Source organism: Chinchilla lanigera, unplaced genomic scaffold (assembly GCF_000276665.1).
Source record: "Chinchilla lanigera isolate Chin_1 unplaced genomic scaffold, ChiLan1.0 scaffold00054, whole genome shotgun sequence".
Taxonomy (NCBI): Eukaryota; Metazoa; Chordata; class Mammalia; order Rodentia; family Chinchillidae; genus Chinchilla; species Chinchilla lanigera.
Window position 1 is genome coordinate 14,679,416 of NW_004955455.1, and position 17,938 is coordinate 14,697,353.

Here is a 17,938-nt window from a genome sequence, read left to right on the forward strand (position 1 = left end):
CCGGCGGCGGCGGCGGCCCGGCCCGGCCTCGCCTCGGACGCCTCGCTCCGACATGCCCCGCTCTGGCGGCCGGGCTCGCGGAGGATCATGACTGCGGCAGCGAACTGGGTGGCGAACGGGGCGAGCCTGGAGGATTGTCACTCCAACCTCTTCTCGCTGGTGAGTAGCCGCGCCGTGGGGCGGGGGGCTGTGCCGGGGGGGGGTCCCCGACCTCCGCCGCCGACCAACTTTCTCCTCCCGCCGCCGGGACTTCGCCCCTCCCTCGCCTCTCCCCGCCGTTCGCCTCTCTCCGATTCTCCCCCTTTTGGATCGTCTCTCCCTCGCCTTGGATCCCATCCAGTGTTTATTTGGCTCTTTAAAAATCATTTGTGAGCGCGGCGCTCGGCGTGGAATTTGCATGTGGAAGTCTCAAAGCTGCGGATTCTGGGTCGCACTTCGAACGCCCACCCTCTGTTGCAATCACACCCCCTTCCCCTCCCCTTCTCCCCCCTTTTTTCCCTAAATGTGGAAGGCTTTGCCTTGTGCTGCCCGCGCCTGCGAGCAGCAAGCCTTGTCCCCCTGGTCGGATCTGCCGCCCGCTTGCTCGCCTTTTGAATTCTTTTTTTAATTCCATGATGACACCTGCAATTTCGTCCGAAAGCAGTGGATAGAATGCGGTTGTGTCAGTAAAGAACTCTTGCACCCCAAGCTCGCGCGATTGTAAACATCGACAGCCGCCTGTCTCTCGGGGTTTACTACGCTGGAGAGCCGGAAAGCCATTTCACCGAGCCGACGGAAGGTGGAGAAAGCTTTTTCTTCTTTCTCGCCTCCTGTGTCTTTTAAAAACTGTTTTCTCTATCTTAACAACGAATCCACACACACACAAAAAAGCAACAAGCTGGGCGGTTTGATAGCATCGCTTTTATCTGCCTTCGCCCCTCTGCCGCTCTCTTCTCTCTGATAATTGACAACTTTTCCTTCGGATTTGCATCGCCTGCCTTAATCTTGAAGCAGTTAGGGTGTCAATTGTTCTCGCGGAAGCCTTGCACCCGACGACGGCGTCTGGATTCATCGAAATTAAAAATGTATAGGTCTCCAGCAACTCTTTCCTGGCGGTGGCAGTGACATTTGGTGGTAAATGCCATCTTTGCTTTTTATTGGGTCGTATTACCTAGCTCTGAAAACATTCACGTTGTTAAACCTGGCGTTTAGGCTAATAATTGCGTTGCATGGTCTTTAAATATGTGCTTTGTGCATGAGTAGCTGTATGTATAGCTATGTGCCCGGGAGAGTATGAATTTGTTTAAATATTGAGCAAAGATTTGTAAACAGATGTAAGGCAATTATGTTTCAAGCGTAGAATATAATTGGAAAATTGGCTGAACAGTTTATTTAATTTAGCCTTAAAAAACCGAACTTATTTTAAGTTGTGTACCCTATTTTTGGGGAGGGGTGCTGGCATTTGGAGAGCATGCATTTTGGAAATTATTTTTTGTAGCCCCTTCTGTAGATAGAAGTATTATTTTCTCTTAATCCTTGTTTACACTGGATAAATAATTTAGTGTTCAAATTGTAATTAGTTACATTTAATTATGGGTGGCGAAGATTTTTTCTTCGAGACTAGTGGAAAACTCCAAATGCTTGCTGACTTTTTAAGTGGAAATATTATTTTATTAAATGTTACAGTATTTATGCAGATAAAATCAGCTCATGATTTTTACCTACAGAGAATGAATGACATAGTATCATCGCTTCCACTATAGTAACCTAAGGCTTATTTCTAAAAATCAAACATTTTAATCCAGATATTTAATCTTAAAATTTAATTATAAGTTGCATTTCTTCTCAGTACTGTGATAATTTTTCCTTGATCTTTTGATACGTGGGAATAAAATTTTTTTTGCCTCTTTTTTCTCCCTTAGTCTATTATTTGATATTAGGTTCAGGGACTTTCATAGATCAGCAAATATATTGATTAAGGGCTACTTAAAATGGTTTTTGTTTGGGGACTGGTGACCACATTGACACTTTTACAGGTAATTAAAATATCAAGCAAACCCATATTAATGAGAAGAGAGCTCCTAAATTACCATACATCAAGCTGAGTAGTAATGACTTGTATATATGTGGGTAATTTATATACAGCAAATTTTGTAGACGAATGAAACTATATGTATAGCTAATCTTCAGGATAATTTCTTTCATTTCTTTAAAAGCTAATAGGCGAGGTTTCTGTATTCTGATTTTGACCTACTAAAGGTTTGTGTTTGGGATATTTTTTCCCTAAACCTCTTTAAAACCAAGGCATTGATTTTTTAATATTAAAAAAAATAGTTACTCTTTAGGTAGCAACTTTGAAATGCAGAACCACAGAAATACTTAGGTTTGTTTTTTTTTTTAAATAGAGGACCATAGAATGTTTATATTACCTTGTACATGGAGAGTAGATAAGTGCTGATTTTTGAAAAAATTGGAATCGTAAAGTATTATAAACTTTTTTGATTCTAACTTGAGGATTTTTTTTTTGGTGAAAATCATCTCCGGTAGCAAACTAGAATATTAGAAGTATGTTGTCTAAAGTACATTGCAAAGAACATATATTTTCAAAGGAGATATAATTATTGCTTCTTCAAAATGATGCATGTCTTATATACTTAATGTATGTTTTATCTACTTAATAATAGCATACACACACACACTCACACACACTTCTGGCCTGCCGTCTTTTTGTTTGGTTTTTGAGCAAAGTATTTCAAGATACTTTACCTACTCATATTGATACAGATTTAGGTAAACGCTAGAGAATAAAGTTCTGTACTACGGTAATGACCAGTGTGCTCACTTTCTGTTATACTATGAGGTGGTCGTTGTGGCTTAGCAAAAGTTGATTGTTTAATCAGGTGCCTTAAGGTTTTTGCTTGTCTTTTGTTTTCTGATTTTCTACTGCATGGCATCATATTTCCTAAATTCTCTTTTCAACTTCTACGTCTTTTTTAACCTGTGAAAAATGCCATTGTGTACATATTATATGGGTCACTGTATGTATTTCTTATTCTTACTACTGTGAGATTTGTACTTACTGCATTAAATACACGCCTGGCTGTGCCTTTGTGACTCAAAACTGTTTTCTCATGCTGTCCATCACATTTCTGGGTGACTCTTGTTATATATTCACTCAGTTACAATTCATTTAAGTGTGTTAAATTTGCCTTTTTGGAAAGTGTAACAGTCCTTTCTCTGGTATGTGAACTCACCCTTGTGGGAAGACATGTTATAATTTCCAGATGTCAAGTATCTCTTTATTTTTGTTTCTCTATTGATATAATATGGGAATGTAATTTTGTGCCCTTAACTAGATTTAAATATGTACTCTTTGATTTGAGGGAGTGATCTCTAAATCTTACATTGTTGGCTCCACATTCATTTGTTTTATTTGCTTAGCTTCTTGACTATGGGTAATTGGGTGAGGATCTCAAATTGTTGCTGAATTAAAATGCTTGTACACATGTTAGTGCATAATTTCTGTTGAGGACCATTACTTTTTCTGTTCGAAGTTTTTCAGGTAATCCCTTGTTGCTCTAATTTCTTTTTGTCTTAAGGAGTTTTTTTTTAAGAAAGGGAAGATAATTCTCAGTGTAGAAACTGAAATCTGTTCTTTTGAGCTAGAACCAAATGGAGAGCACTGTCGAATGAAAATGAGGGGAAGTGGATTTCTCTAATCTTCAGAAGTGCCAAATACTATATACAGTGTTTTTTCATCCCAGGTTGTGATTTTAATATTTATATGTAAAGCATCTTTTTTCATGATGGTTCATTTTCTTTAATTAAAATATTTGTAATTTTCTAATGTATGTTTTCTGTTTAGCATTTGTTGTTAGTAGCACATGGTGTTACAGTATTTATATATTTTTAATAGCAATAATTGCTACCCGGTAATAGTTGCCATATTAACCTCCAGTTGCTAGTAAATATTTTTAAGTACATAATAGACAGCAATTTAAGGCATAGTGTAGCAGTTTACTGGACTGTTTTAGAGAGCCATTTGTACGTGTGATGAGTTCATAATTTTAAAGAGAAAATACTGTGCCTAAAACCTCTATGTTACAAACACTGTGCTGTGCTATTGCATGTAGTGCTCATTGGGAAGAAGTTAGAGTGGGCCTGTGCTTTTTCTTTGTGAGAATGGACAGGGGGTGGATGTAGGACAATAAATATTTATTCAATTTATGCCAGGTACTTATATGTAGCTTATCACTTTTTTTAGAATGCTGTGTTTAATTTTTTTCATGAATGTATTAGATACTTATTTGCAAAAATCTCTTAAGGCATTCTTTTAAATAACATTAAAGTAGAGTAGTGGATAATATTAATTAATTATAGAAAGGTTGATCTTTTTTGTTCACTGGGTTATTCGCCTTGTTAATTGTGAGTCAGTTGTATTCATCAAACACTTTTGGAGACTTCTCTGAGATTGCTAAGATAAAATAGGGATGAATCACTTTATCTCAGTGTAAAATGCAATGAGATTATTTATCTGGATTTATTTATTCATTTATTGATTTTTTGGTACTGGGGATTAATCCCAAGGCCTTGTATGTGTCAGGTAGAAGGGTTCTGCCACTGAGCTACATCCCTAGGCCTTTCTCTGTTTTATTTTGAAACAGGATTTCCCCAAGCTGCTTCGGGTACACTCAAACTTGTGATCTTTCTGCCTCAGCCTCCTGAGTAACTGGAATTAGAGGTTACTGAATTGCTTTTAAATGAACAGTTACTTTAGCTGTCTCTCAAAGTTTGATTCAAACACAGGATAGGTCTTTCTGAGATATTTGACTTGTTTTCAAGAGAAGTAAATAATAATTTTGTTCCTCTTCCTTAACAGTGAAAGTGCTCATGTTTTTTCTGAAGGAAGGTGATACATGTATTCACAGTAGCTAACCAGTGAGAGATGTAGACAAAGCTTATGAAAATTAGTAATATGCTTGAATATTAGGTATTATTAGTGAGTTGTGCTTTGCAGCCATTCATTAGAAATGTAGAGAAAAGAGTTCTACAACATTGCTGTTTAATATATATTACTGTATATGTAGATCTGCTTTTTGTAAACTGTGTGTTGTGTAGTATGGTTTATGGGAATTTCTGTTTTGTCATTTTATAAGCATTTCTATTTCAGAAATTATATTTAATGCCTCCAGAGTAAGGTAATTAGCCCTCAAGATCTGTCTGTGGATATAGTAAAAACAAAGGAACAACATTCCCCTCCCTCAGGAAATCATAACACCAAGATGTACACATTTATTTTATGGGGCTTGCTGGTTGAGTTTTAGAGTTAGTGAAACAGCGTTTGTAATGTGTTCTTGGAATTTAGAACTTTTCCCCCTCCCTTTCAAGTTATTTAACTTCTCTGATTCTGTTTAATTTTCCTTCATAGTATATACTTTCATTGTTTATTTGAATGATTTGAAGGTATTAGCTTTGTTCTGTTGGGGGAATTCGCTTCATTACATAGAGAGATGATATTCCATTAATCTTGGTAAATATTAACATAAATGAGGAATTGTAAATTCAGACTCATTTGCATGAATGAAATGTGTATGCTTGCCCAATTTTTGTTAAGTGCAGTCACTTACGTACATCAGCAATTCTATCCTTGCGGTGGTTGATACAAAAATAGTTCTAAAATCTGTTAAAATGTTGTGATGTTTATTTCAGAGACAGTTCCCCTATCCTACTATTTTAAAATTATCTGTTGTGTAGAATAGATTCTAGCCTCATAAATTGCTATAATAAACCACTTTTAGGAACTCCTGTTTTACTTGTATTTATATTAGCACAGTTTGGTTTTGTTTGGAGTAGTGTTTTTCTTTTTTAAGCTAATAAAATGTCTTTCAGAGTATATTTGGACTCCAGTCTGGAAAAAAGAAGATGACTTTTTTCTTTCTAGATAAAAATTAGAATCAGTTGTGTCTGAAACGAAACGTTATATTGTTGGCATCTGTGTTATACTCTGGTTTATTATGTATGTGTGTGTGTTTGTTTGCAGTACTGGGGATTCAACATAGGACCTCACACATGCTAGGTAAACTTTCTAGCACTGAGCTACATCCCAAGTCCTACTATATATGTTCCTGAAATTGTTTTATTCTAGATGAATTGTGGTAAATCTTATTAAAACTGTATTTCCACCACTGTGAAATAGCACAGCTCCCTGGCTGACAGCTTTCCACATTTTTGTACTTTCTTCTGTATAGCGAAATTCCATTACTGTTAAAGGAACCTTCTGAGTTGATTACATTAAAATTTCATTTGTGCCCTTTTTTATATATTTATTTATTTGGCGGCACTAGGGATTGAACCAAGGATTTCTGCACTGAGTTACCTCCCCAACCCTTGTTATATTTCTTAAGATGGTCTCGCTGAGCTGCCCAGGCTGGGCTCCAGCTTGCCCTCTTTCTGCTCCATGGTCTCAGAGTGCTGGGGTTACAGGCCTGTGTCGCCATGAACAGCTATTTTGTGTAGTTTAAATTTGTAGCTTTAATTTAACAAATGGATATGAGAAAAAATTGTAGATAAATGTATCTTTTTAAATCTTCATTTGATTGTTATTGCTGCGATAATTCTTAATTTGTATTAAATCACTGCATTGATTGGATGTATTTGACATTTATTTGATATTAAAATTAAATTTGAGAAAAATTTGTTTTAAATAAGGTACAGAATAATAGTGGAAATTTCAAAAATTGGTACTCTAACAGAGTATTGAACTTTATGAAAGTTATGATTTTTTTCCCTTTCCCAGAGATCACTGATAAATTTATGATGGCATATTTTTGAGTAAGATACATGAAGCTGCTTCATTTTTTCCTGATTATTTCATTAAATGTGAAAGAAGTTCTAGTAAATAAAGTATTCAAAAGAGTAAAATTATATGATTAAACACTTTGTGTTGACTGATGTTGAGATTCAATTTTAATGTTCTGAAGAGAAATAAGGAAAAAAAAATACATGAACATCTAACTCTGAAACCCCTGGAATCACCTCCTAGTTTTTTATACATATATATGTGTGCCTGGCACGTTCTTACTCATTTTAAAAAATAGTTCAAAGGTCACCTCATTGATGCTTTCCTTGACTCCTGCAGGCAGAACTAGTCACACCAGGCTCTTGATGTGTACCTCTTCCTGTATAGCTCTGATGTGCAGTTGGGCTTCAGTAGGGCAATGAGTGTGTTGGTAGCTAGGTGCTCATTAACTGTTTGTTAAATGAGTGTCTAATCTCTTCTCCGTTCCCCAAGGGAATTCTCCGTAGCCATTTAGATGCTGATCATAAGTAAAATAAGATTATTTTAATTTATTTAGTTAGCCCAATGCTTGAATATATATTATCCGACTGGATGTATAATGGCTTGGTAATAACTTCAGATAATCTTTTTATAATCTCTGTTAAAGAGATTGCCACCTGATTATGAAATGTGTTGTTATCATGCCTCAAAGAAATAGGAATTCAGTTGGTATTAGATTTTCTGTGGTAGGCAAACCCGTGGATTTTGGAACTTTTTGGGAATTCTTGTATGATTAAAAATTGGTCCTTGATCCTGAATTCACTTTGGGCCGGTAATCTGTACTGAAGACTTTTGCTTAATCTTCAGTTAGGGGAAAATGTTCCATGAACCCAGTAAAACGGGCAGTGAACTAGTAATAGGGAAACTTGAGTTGTAGTCAAATTTCTACTAGGTTTTATTTTTGTTTTTTTGAGGCAGGGTTTTACTGTGTAATTCAGGTTGGCCTTGAACTCACTATGTAGCCCCAGGCTGGCCTTGAATTTAGAGCAGTACTCCTAGCCTGAGTGCTGGAATTACTGGCATGCCCAGCTCAAAATTTCTGCTAGTAACTAGCCAAATCAGGCTGGTCACATAATAGTTCTGTACCTCAGTTTCTCTTGGGAACTTAGTGGAAATATAGAAGGATGAGATGTGAAAAAAATCATTGTATCATTTAAGGAAAGCAGTTCAGTTGACTAGATAATGTACTTTCTTTTTTTTATTTTTTTATTTTTTTTTTATTTTTTGGTTTTTCTCTGGTACCGGGAACCGAACTCACGACCTTGCGCTTGCCAGGCAGGCGCTTTTGCCGCTGAGCTAAATCCCCAGCCCCGATAATGTACTTTCTTTCATGGGAAAAGACCTTGAAGTTGTAAAGTAGCCCTCAGCAGCTAATCAGGAAGTTGGAGTGGAAAAGTGACTTGTTTTAATTGTAGCAGTTATGTTGTAATTGTACTTTTTTAACTTCTTTCGAGGGAATGGAAGATTAAATTATTTTTCTCCTGTCTTTCCTCATAAATAAACCAAGATTGAGAAGAGAATCTTGAAATTTATTGTAGAGGTTGTAACTCTTCATTTGTGTGTATGATTCGCTGGTGTGTGATAAGTCTTTAAGGTGTGGGAATATTTTGCTATACCAACTGTGAGCTACAGCTGGCTGAGACTAGGAACTGAACTGTGGCTCTTGTTTGCTACTTTAAGCTATTAATTCCTTGGCAGCTCTAGAGTGCTCTTTGAACTTTAAATAGCAGTTCTATTAACATTTTGAGATTTGTCTCAGGCAATGTTAGAAATAGTACTTAATAAATGTATTTTTCTTCTAAAGACCAAATCATGTTTTAGTGTGACACTCATGTCACAACCCTTACTAGTTTTGAACAGAAAGAAGTGAACTACTGGCTAATTTCTATTTTCCATTTAATAATGGGGCAGAATCTATAAAAAAATTTAGCCCTTGTTGAAGGAAGGAAAACTCTCCCACAAATCTGTATTTTTTTCTGTTACTCATGTTGACTTTGAATAATGTCTTAAGTTTTATCCAGAGGTTTGGAATTTTACATGTAGGTGGTCTCCAAATTCCATAGTATTAGAATTTCTAAATTTGTTTTCATGAAAATCTGTCCTTGATGTCTGTGGCTATACAAGAAAGCCATCTTACCTGTATTGTACTTAATTGATTAATTTTGGCAGCATCTTTATGGGGATCAGCCTATGCTTGGAGTGTTAGGAGCAGAGCAGCCCTCCTCTGTGCATAGCCTGGGCCTTCACAGCAGGCACCCCAACCTCCCAGATTCCTCCTCTCTGCTGGGGAGGAGGAGTGAGCTGTCCCACTGGAAGCTGACCCCTGGGCCCTCTTCTAGCCTAGGAAAGGCTTGCTTTCTGAAAGAGACCTGAAGAGAGTGTTGAGAGGCTAGATTGGCTCCCCACAGGATGAGCTGCAGTTCTGGAGTGAGGATTGAAGGCACATTTTCCCTTCCTTTCCTGCAGGGACCACGGCTACTTTCTCTTTGTTGATACCCATCCATTAAAATGTTGAGAACAGTGGCAGTTTCTGTAATGTCATCAGGAAAAAGATTTTATATTTCTTTGCCAGAAGTTCTTCCCTTTCCCTCTACAGGTATTCCTAGAGATAAGTGTTCTGCTTGCTATTTTGTATGGTAAGTCGAGGCTTCTGAAACCTAGTAAGATGCGAAAAGGAATTGGGTAAGACTGAATAGGGTAGCCAATAAACTAATTTAGAAATGTTAATTTTTTTACATGTGATGATTGAGAAATTTAGTGCATCATTTAGGAATGATGTGCATCAGAAATGTTTAAAATATCGCTTGGGCTTAGTAGAATTAAGTGTGATGTATGTAGAAAAGACCTACACGTACAATTTCTGAGATGCTGTATGTCAAGTACAGGGGCAGTGCTCCATGGACTGCATAATAACCTGTAGCCCAAAAGACCCAGCAGGAGAGTTTTAAGCTGATCTTGAAGGAATGTGACTTGCTTAGAGAGGAATGAGAAGGGCATTCGTTGGAAGTTGTGTTGGCAACTCTGAATCTCTATTTTTGAGAATCTTTGCAGAGGTGGGTAGGAGAGCACATCTGATTTATGGTCCTGGTTCTTGGCTTCCTTTTAAAAAGAGTACAAAAACTTATTGAGATTGAATTTTTATTAAGTGGAAAATTTGAAGTGTGGGCAGGCCAAGTTAGATTAAGAAATGGTGATGTTAAAATAATACTCAGTTTTCTAAAATAAATCAGTTCTGAACTTTAAAAAAACAGTGCTATATTACGCAAGATGCTAATGACTAAAGTGACAAATATTTCAGAAACTGGACAGACATGAATCTTAAATGAGCAGATGGGATCTGAAACTAAAATGGGAGATAATCCAAGATGATATAGAAACTATTATGAAAAATGAATTGAGGAAAAACAAGTGTGTTAAATGGTGTTACATTTAATAACATGTTTAAAAGCCTTTCTAGGATTGCTGTCTTCAATAGGCAAATTAGAATTCTTGAGTCTGATAACCTATCATACTTCAAATTTCGTGCATTTAAAACATTAGATTTTGGTTCAAGATGACATCTCAGGAAGCCTAGACTTTTAAGTCGTGTGTGTATGTTACGAGTGTTTTAAGAAGACAGTGTATTTCGCTTTCTCTGACAGAAATAAAGGGAGTAAGCGTTGTTTTTCACAGACAATTTTGATAGACCTTGAAGAGGAGAGATAAGGAGTAAAAGGTAAGGTTTGCTGTTTGGGCAGCTTGGCAGTTAGAAATCATTACACTTGATAGCTGAGGGTAGAATCTGGGTTCTAGTGGATTGAGGAATGAATGGAGAAGATTGATTATGAAGCAAGCAGGGATGAGAGAGTGGGGAGGGTATGAACCTGCAAAAGATGTGTGTTTGTAGACTTAGGGACAACAACAGTGGAGAGACAGAAACACAAATGGAAGATTTAGAAAAGTTCATAATTGAAACAAGTCTGGCTGGTTAGAAAATGCCCAGGTGATAGGGCCAGTAGGCTACCTCCTACAAATAAAAGATGTGAGGATATAAGAAAGGAATAAATGTACAAGAAGTGGAGATAGTTACAGCTTGAATGCTTTTTGACTTCAGAGATTAAGGGTACTCAGTTTGAGCCTGAATAAACACAATCGTTTTAAAAATTATTTTATGCCAGTTGATTGCAATAAGCATTTTCTTTTTCTTATCTTTAATAAGTGACTTCTGGTGAGGATCTTAGAGATGATGAGCAGAAATCCCAGGAAGAGCTCCCCTTTGGATACATTAGCATATATACTTTATTGATGTATGCCAAGATTCAAGCCTTGCTTGAACTTTTTCTCTCAGGTTTTCTGAGTTTAGTGGTTTAGTGTACTTTGTTTTCATGAACAGTTTCAATGTAAGTGGATTTACTGGTCCATTGATTGGTAAGACTAGATAGATACTGAGACCGGTTGAGTGGAGGTGGCACTTTTGCTTTCAGGAAATAAGGCAGCTTACCATAAAGGGAGAGTGGAATTGTAAGTTATGCCCTGTTTATGTAAGTTTTGCGCGTTCTAGCAAGGGTCATCTTTACACCCATTTTTGGTGAGACTGAAGTAGTCTTTAAGAACAGCCTTGGGATAAATAAAGAAACGTATCCTCGTGAGATAATCCTTCCCTTAAGGTTTTAACTGAAAGTTTGGTTTATGTGATACTAGAGTTCTTTTTTTTTTATTTAAAAGAGCAAAAGAAGGACAACATAGTAATAGGGGGATTCACTGAATTACATAGTGGTAGGACATTATCAATTGTTGTTATTTTATCTATTGGTTAGAGTTCTTAACTTTGCCCATCTAGTGTTGCTTTACACATTTGACGTTCCCTGTTGGGCCATCTAGCGTGCTACATAGGTTCTTTCAGTAATTTCTTCCTTAGTTGAGGGAGATTAGCACAGTAGCACTTAGATGCGTTTAGGACTTTCCCTTATAGTCTGTGTGAGTAGTTAGTTTGTGGGGCAGCTGGACTGCTTTACGTATAGTAGGGATGTGTCTACGTGTTATTTAGATTACAAGTTGCAGTGGTATAGTCTTCTGCTTTTAATTTCAAGAGTATGAGATTTTTAAACATTTCCTTAGTCAGCTTTACTATTTGTGCTCTTCAGATGGTTTTATTTATAGTTCTCTATTTTTAGTACTTTTCACATTAAAAAAGGGAATTGAAATCCTATCAAAGAAGGTTGTGATATAATACTACAGTTACAGATACTTTAGGAAAATTTAGTTACATAATATTTTAAACAAATAAGAATAGGTACCTTAAAAATGTTAATATTTTCATAATACCCAAGCAGTTTAGCATTAGAATTTATGCCAGAGCACAGATCTACATCTTAGTTACTAAAGCATATAGATACCCTCTAAAATACAAGTTATTAACTAAAGTTACTGAAAATACAGTATTCAAAGTATATTGGTTTAAAGAGTATTATCATCTGTATAAATTGAAACAAATGTCAGGATCCTAAATAGAGGCAGTTCATTAGCTGTCTATAAATTACTTGCAGAGATATGTATGAAGATAATTTTGTTGCTATTTAGTGATATGGTAGTGAGATTGAGCTTTGCAATTCAGATAGGTGGTGCTATTTTTGAATCTGTCTGCAGGACCTTATAACATTTAATTAAACAGTGGAATGATTCTCAGGAGAACCCATACTTTGGTATGTGTAAGCTAATAAACTGGCTTCTTTAGTACATTTTATAAATTTGATAATAGAAGCATTTATTTATATTGAGGAAACTTTTCTAATGAATCTATTAAGATGAATAGCTTGTGTTGGTAGCTTATATGGTAGTCTCAAGAATGTCCCAAATGGAAAAATTAGTGGGACTGACTAAGGCAAGCGTTTATCTCTTACATTAACTGATTTTGTTGCCAAATGTTCTCTTACAGTGTGTGATGCACTGGTAAGGACTCAGAGAGCTGACTTTGACCATTTCCAGAAAGCTGTGAGAAATTTAGTGATCTATGTTAACATCCATTTTAGAAAGTAGCTTTTGGTTTAGATTCCTTGTACTGTAATCCACTTTATATTTTAATGTGAGAATTGGAAATAGAAATATTTTAAATAGTCCAATACAATGTTACATGGATGAATATAATTTTTTTAGTTTTGTAAAAGTGTGAATTTGGTGATAATATTTTATAGTTGAGATTAACATTTGTCAACTACATAAATAATCATATCAGTAATTATACTAATAGGAAATAAAATAGCACTTCTAGATCTCCTTGAGTATAATTTATTTACCTTTTATTTAACACTCTTTACTAGATGGGAGACAAGACTGAAAGGTTGATTGATGCCAGATTTGATAACATGAAGGATTTGGAAGTTAATTCTGCGTAATAGAGGAAGCCTGAAGAGTTTGTGTAGGATAACAACATAATCAGACTTAAATTTTAGAGAGAAAGCTCATGTGAGCTCTGTGGAGTTATGGGTTGTGATACAGAAGATGTCAAAGGCATGGGGAAGGTTCATACATGAGTCCACGTGTGAGAAATAGTGCAGAATCACTAGAAGTGAAGAGAAGGAAATGGATTTAAGTATTATTTTGGGGGGTAGAATTGGCAAGATTTGGTGACCAGTAATATAGGAATCAAATGGTAAACAGACATTCTTGGTTTTATGGTATTTTCATTGTGTGTGCAAACCAGGGAGGAACAGTTGACAACATCTGTGTAGCTGGGTGATAGGTTATGCTTTGATCATAGTTGTGTATATAGGAACATATTCACTGAGCTTGAATTCTTGTTGAATTTAGCCCCACAGAACTCCAGCAAAGTTTTAGGCAGGGAATAGTGAAAAGAAAGCAAAAGCAAACATTAATGTTTATAACCTGCTTATTTCCAGGAAAGACTTGGGGCATTAAGATTTATATGGGGAGGGAGGGCCAGAGAAAAAAGGTAGGGAAGAAAGGACAATGCCTGACTAGTGAGAGATGGGTGGAGCAGCATCTTTGGCAGCTAGAGGGTGGTGGTGGTGGGTTGAAAGTGTGAATCAGGTCATTTTGGCAGGGGAAGAGCTCCTGAAATTTAGGTCATCAGAAATGGGGATGATAGAGAGAGAGGGAAAAGGAGAGGAAGGAAGGAAGGAGGGAAGAAGGGAGGAAGGGAGGGGAGGAGGGTACGCTCTCTCAGCCTTTGTTATATACTTACTAGTAGCCTTACTAGTGACAAGCTCAAAGCAGATGCATCATTCCTCTGCAAATCAGCTGTGAGATATTTTTATGTACAGACATTTTGTTTATATTAATTTCAGGTCAGTGATACCTTTGGTAGGAGAATGAAAAAGACTTTCCTGTTTCTTGTTTCATGTCTGTGGAAATGGCAAGATTTTGGGAAGCAGTGGGTAGAACAGAGGGCATTTGTAAGGGCCACGTTCTGTGTTCTGATTTTGGGTCATTTAGAATTTTCATCCCCATCATTCTGTTCTTTGTTCTCTTAGCACCTAGCTTTCTGATTGTACAATATTTTTGTAGTTATTAACAGTATAATTATTATGCTGTGTCATTTTTGCCACACATCCTGGGAAAAAGTCACCCCCTCTCCCTCCTCCCCCTTTCTCCCTCCTGCCTTTGCCTTTTTTTTAGCACATTCCTGGGCCGATGTGCTTTGGAGCCTTCCCTGCCACACTGCTGCACTTTCACTTGGCAGCACCACTTCTCGATTAAGCACTAAAATGTACATATGCACTTCAGAACCTTTTGATGTAATCTCCTTGGTGTGGTGGGGACCCTCTCCAGTTGTTTTGAGTGCACTTACTGGCACAGCGTGTACTATCCATTGTCGTTTGGCTGTAAATTCATTCAGCTTTCCCATGTGGGGAGATTTTTCACTTGGCTACCCTGAAGCTAGAGAGTTGGCTTTCCTACAGTTGTCATTTTTCTTTAATTTCTCTCCATGTGAGGTAGTACTAATGAAATACAAAATATTTTCACAAAATAAAACTTCCAAGAAATTGAAGCTATAAAAAAATGACCCACGTTCCAGCCAGTCCATTAGATTGGATTTACCCCAATACTTCTGTCCTTGTTAATGTGCATGTTTCGTATCCCCAGCCCTGGTACATAGGTGTGATCACAGTGTAAATGAATTCTTTATTCAGCTATACTCACATTTTCCATGTGGTTATAATTTTCATAATTACAATTTTAATGGAAAAATAATTTCTTTTATAAATTTAATAAAAATTACATAATTAGTCTCAGATTCAGGCAGTGTTTAAGTGTTTAACAAAATATGAAGGTTCATCTCCCCCCCCAGGAAGGTAACTACTGTAGTTTAATTTGTATTGTTCCAGGTTTTTTTCCCCCTTGCTTTTACATGTCTCTGTGAATATACAAGTTTAAAAATGTGTTATTAGGTATTGAATAGATAAAGTAGTATTTATCTATCAAACATAAGGTAGAATGAGTCATGATACAGTGAACATCTGTGTATTTAATACCCAGTTTTAGAAAAAGAACATTTTTACCATTTCTGGAGTCCTAGCAGTTACTCTTCCCTCTCATTCTCTTTCTACTCCTTTCTAAGAAACTCCTAATCTTAAATTTCATGTTTATCATTGTGTAATTTTTAAAAAGTTCTAATCATGTATACATAGTCTTGTATGGTTTTGAACTTTTTATAAGTGGAATCATGCTGTATTTTGTAACTTCGCTGTTTAGTGCCATGTTATGTTCCAGTAGTGCACAGTTACAATTCACTTGAGAGCCGGTTTTTAATGCATTTTGTTGGTGATGGACAGATTGTTTAAAATTATAGATAGGGGATAGTTTGTGAGCTTTTCCTCCAACATGCTTTTTCTGCTTAACATTATTTTAAAATATTTTCATGTTAATAAAGTTAGATAAATCTTATCCTTTTCTGGGGGGTGGTATTGGGGATTGAATTCACACACTCAACTACATCCCCATCCCTTTATATTCTTTATTTTAAGACAGGAATTAGCTAAGTTATGGCAGCTGGGTTTGAATTTGGCAGTCCTCCTGCCTCAGTCTCCCACCATGCTGGGATTACAAGCCTGTGCCATTGTGTCTGGCTTTATTTATTTTCTTTAACAGTATAATTGTATCTTGTTTCCTAAGATGGATGTACTACTTCTTAACCATCAATTATGAGGAACATTAAGGTCTTTCAGTTTTGCTATAATATTAGGTATGTATTAAGCTTTGATATTTATACCCATAAACTCTTTAAAAAATGATGTGTCAGTTTACATTTCTTTGGGTAACAGATAATTGTAATGTTTTCTATACTTGCTTATAATGAAACTTACTTTAGTTTTTGCTACTCTGAGCAAAAAAAACTCAACTTTTTTCAGTTTCTTGATTTCTAATGAGATTGTGTACATATCTCATGTATATTCATATACAGATTTCTTTTGTGAGTTTTCTTATTTTTCAGAAGCATTTAATTTCCTCAAAGCCTTTTTCCTTTTTGTCTTTTAAAAAAGTTCTTACTAGTTAGGAATCTGTATTTCAAGGCAGACCTTTACCTGCTGTATATACATCCTCCCCTTAGATCTTTTGCTGTTTATTTTTCTTTCTTTTTTTGCTACACTGGGATTGAATCGATGACCTCACCCATGCTAGGCAAGTGCTCTACCACTGAGGTACATCCTCAGCCCCTTACTTGAGGCATTGTCTCTCTGTGTACCTAAATGTATATCCTAAGCTGACCCCAAACTCGAGATCCTACAGTCTCAGCCTTATGGGTCCTGGAGTTACTGACATGCACCACTGTACCTGGCTGAGCTTTTGCGTTTGCTAAGTACTTTACTGCAAGCCTGACACAGCTTAACTGCTTATCAACTACTTGCATTTTTCATTTATTGGTTACAAGGTCCTCAGGCAGATAATGTTGTTCCCATTTTTCAGAGGAGAAAACTAAAGCAAGAAATGTAAGTAGCTTACCTAAAGTCTCACAGGAGCCAGATCTCTTAATTTAGTTAGTGAATTTTAACCAGTGCCCGGTGTTGTCTGCTTACCTTCTTCTCCTGTCTTAGTCCTGCGTGTGGTATTGTATGCTCTCTCTCCTGCTCCTGTCTAAATCCTTTTAGGACTTCATAAAGCTCCTCTTTGCTATACCAGACATTGTTGATCTCTTTCTCTCCTGAGTCTTTTAAAAATTAACCGTGTAGACTATCTAATTTAGTGTATACACGAAGGTAGAAATCACTGGATCATATTGATTTGCCTGAGAATAATGAGTGATAATTCAGTTTACATTTTTTAAAGTTTCATCAGAGAATAGAGTGATTAAAAAAAATTTCTTCCCACGGATAAGGCAATAGACTTTTTTCTCTTAGACTTTTTTTTTCTAAATTGAGGCATTTAAGAAACGAACAGTTAGGATAGCTTCTTGTTTTGATGACTGAAGCATGGTGAAAACCTACATAATTGTATAATATGAAAAAGATCACCTCACTGAAAGTCTTGTAGTTTTTAAAAAGTTTTGAAAGTTATTAAGGTACCCCTATCAAATGATTTATTTTAGCAGTATTTATGTCCTTTTAAAAAAATAGGCAAATACCTTAAGGGTGATTGAAATTAATTCTTTTTTATGTACAAGAAGTTGGGAGGCAGGCATTTCAGAACTAGTGTGGTCATCAAGGGACCTGAACCCTTTCTGTTTTGTTACTTCATATCTTTAGGTTATCCTTAGTAGCACATAGTCCCAGATGGCTGTTCAGATAGGTAGGAAGGAGGAGATGTGCCAAGGACATTCCTTTTAAGGAAATTTCCTCACTACTCCTCAAATACTTCCGGCCATATTTAACTCCAAGGCTGTTGGAGGATGCTGGGAATTGTAGTTCTTTATGTGGGCTTATTGTTGGCCCCAGCAATGTGGAGTATGTGGAGGCAGGAGCCCTTCATGTTTGTGTAGACAGTGTCTGCTACACAAAGAAAATAATATACTCTTCTGTTTATGGCCTGTTATCAAATTGAGAAATAAACCATCCTAGTGTCACTAATGAATTCCACTAAAAGTTAAGTTCCCAGAAATTTCACAATTATTCTCCTTCAGTTGGGTTTAATGACTATGTCATTAACTAGTATTCTGGTTAATATGGTTAGACATGAGAATAATTTATT

General features: G+C 36.4%; 1 protein-coding gene across 1 annotated transcript in view; it reads left to right on the top strand.

The window, feature by feature from the left end:
* The window catches only part of Med13l (mediator complex subunit 13-like), a gene marked incomplete at its 5' end in the record, with an annotated part of 280,811 nt that continues 262,873 nt past the window's right edge, over positions 1-17,938 (top strand). Inside the window, 1 exon segment of the mRNA XM_005396553.2 lies at positions 1-159. Within this exon segment, the coding sequence (XP_005396610.1) occupies positions 88-159 (72 nt within the window).